The sequence below is a fragment of the Phacochoerus africanus genome, chromosome 6, assembly GCF_016906955.1.
Source record: "Phacochoerus africanus isolate WHEZ1 chromosome 6, ROS_Pafr_v1, whole genome shotgun sequence".
Classification (NCBI taxonomy): Eukaryota; Metazoa; Chordata; class Mammalia; order Artiodactyla; family Suidae; genus Phacochoerus; species Phacochoerus africanus.
This window is the reverse complement of record NC_062549.1, coordinates 108,075,697-108,078,057: the sequence shown is the minus strand read 5'-3', so window position 1 is coordinate 108,078,057 and position 2,361 is coordinate 108,075,697. Positions and strand designations below refer to the sequence as shown.

At 48.8% G+C, this 2,361-nt stretch overlaps 1 protein-coding gene across 1 annotated transcript; it reads right to left on the bottom strand.

Moving 5' to 3' along the window:
• Positions 1-1,784: 1,784 nt before the first annotated feature.
• Positions 1,785-2,048, bottom strand: LOC125128937 (small vasohibin-binding protein-like). Its single transcript, XM_047783079.1, has one exon. The coding sequence runs from the start codon at positions 1,983-1,985 to the stop codon at positions 1,785-1,787; it is 201 nt and encodes a 66-aa protein (XP_047639035.1). The 5' UTR covers positions 1,986-2,048.
• Between the last annotated feature and the right edge of the window lie 313 nt (positions 2,049-2,361).

Below are 2,361 nucleotides of genomic sequence, written 5' to 3'. Positions count from 1 at the left end.
CTTCACCACAGAGGGAACCCTCCAAACATAATGTTTGATTTCTCCTCTTCCTAACAAGCTTCTCCTTTTGTTTATTTCATCTCAACTGACCACATTTCACCATCTTCACTGCTTCACCCTGGTCTAAGCAAACATCAGCACAAAGAGAATTGGGAAGAAACTTAGGAAAGCTCTTTAAGTAAAGCTTCTAGAGTCCCCAGTTATAGAGTCTTAGAACACAATGACTTCCTCTCAGAACAAAAGGAAACTGTGGGAGTTCCCATCGTGGCTCAGTGGTTGACAAATCCGACTAGGAACCATGAGGTTGCGGGTTCGATCCCTGGCCTTGCTTAGTGGGTTAAGGATCCGGCGTTGCCGTGAGCTGTGGTGTGGGTCACAGACGCAGCTCAGATTCTGCGTTGCTGTGGCTGTGGTGTAGGCTGGCGGCTACAGCTCCGATTGGACCCCTAGCCTGGGAACCACCATATGCCATGGGTGCGGCCCTAGAAAAGACCAAAAAAAAAGGAAACCTGGGATGTCCAGTCTGTTGGGGAGTTCCCCCTGTGGCACTATGGGATCAGCCATGTCTCTGCAGCTCCAGGTCACAGGTTTGATCCCCGGCCCAACACAACAGATCTGATCCCTGGCCTAGAAACGCCATGTGCCTCAGGTGGCTAATAATAATAATCTGGGAATTATGAAATGAAGGAGCAGGGTGGGGATACTGGTAAGAGGTTGGGATGGAAGGGATTTAAAAGGGAAAGTCACCCCTTTTGATGACCTGAGGCTCCCTGTGTCTCAGGAGCCACTTGCACCTGCTCGTTGCTTATCCTGCATTGGGACGGTGTGCTGTGCTGGGGTGACAGCCTGTGATTACTCACACTGCCTTCACAGGTAGGAGCCCAGACATTTCAAGATAATGGCTTTTCTTCCTTTTTTATTCTGAGTGTGCTAGCTTCCTCCGTGGATTAAAAGGTGCTTATTGAAAGTGCTTTTTGGTAATTAGGTTGGTCCTGGCTTCATTAAAGCTTCCTACTTCTGGGTCTATACAAGAAAAGGAGCCAAAAGGCTGGATTCTCCTTACAATGAATCCCTGGGGCTTCCCTCTTGTGCTGCTAGGTTGAGCTGGAGGAAGAGGAGAGACAGGAGGCAGGTCCCTGTGGGGCAAGTGGAGGAGGCTTTTCTCCTGTCCAGCTACCCACAAGCTAAGCCTCAGTTTTCGTATCTGTCACATGGAGCTTAGATCCAGAGAACTTCAGAGCTAGAAGGACTCTCAGGAGTGTTGATGCCCACACCTGTCCCCTACAAAGGAAAGCATACAGCCAGGGAGGCCCGGAGAGGGGAGGGAGCCTACCCAAGGTCACACAGTTCAGTTGTGGCAAAGCCATGCTCAGAATCTGGGTCTTTTTTGGTGGCTCCAGGCTCAGTGATCCCCCCTCTTTTTTTTTTTTTTTTTTTTTGTAACATTTCCCTCATATTTTATTTGTATTTTTTGGAGAAAATTTACAGTTTCACAAGAACACTGATTTTTTTTTTTTTCCAAGCAATAGAAAAGGTTAAAAAAAAATCTATCATCTTAGAAGAATAGAAGAAGTCTCTTCAGCAAGCAATGGGCCAATTCAGATGGGAGAAACCGGTGAAGCAGAAGTTACCCAGAGGAAGTTCAGATTTATCCAGTTTGAGGAATACACACGTCTCCTTGTCTAGTTGTGTAAGGCTCCACATGGGCCATCTCAGCTTAAAACTGGTAACACACTCGCAAACGAAGCCCCCAGGGTCCCATCTCATGTGAACACAGGGACGGCTCATTCTCCGGGAGGCTGCATCTGTTTACAGAACTCGTCAAACTGCTGCTGTTCCAGTTCTGTCATGACTCTGTTGGGGGCATAGATCTCTGCCCTCTGTCTTTGCTTCAGCTCCTGCTGGGCTGATTTCTGCTTGGCCTTCTCAACTCTGCTGACAGGCTCTTTAACTTTGGATTTTTCTTTACGTGCAGGCAGATCCATGACTTGGCTTCGCAATACTTCTTAGCTCTCACCTGGATGGTGCAGAAGGAGGCCAATCTTGGGGCCTGGAGTCCGAGCCTGCCGCCTCAGTGATTCCTCTTGAAGGAGTATCAGGGACCTTAGAAAGTGGAAGAGAGGGAGTTCCTGCTGTGGCTCGGATCCTGCGTTGCTGTGGCTGTAGTATAGGCGAGCAGCTGAAGCTCGAACTCAACCCCTAGCCTGGGAACTTCCATGTGCCTTGAGTGCAGCCCTAAAAAGCAAAAAAAAAAAAAAAAAAAAGCGATGTGAAAAGAGACACACGGTGCAGAGGTGAGGGGTACTTGTCTGGGGGCTGGGGAAGGGGAGAGGATTCATGAGTCTCCGGGGTTCCAGCGTC

What these genes read in the sequence shown, in the direction of transcription:
- LOC125128937 (XM_047783079.1), bottom strand. Translation starts at nt 1,985, where the DNA reads ATGGATCTGCCTGCACGTAAAGAAAAATCCAAAGTTAAAGAGCCTGTC.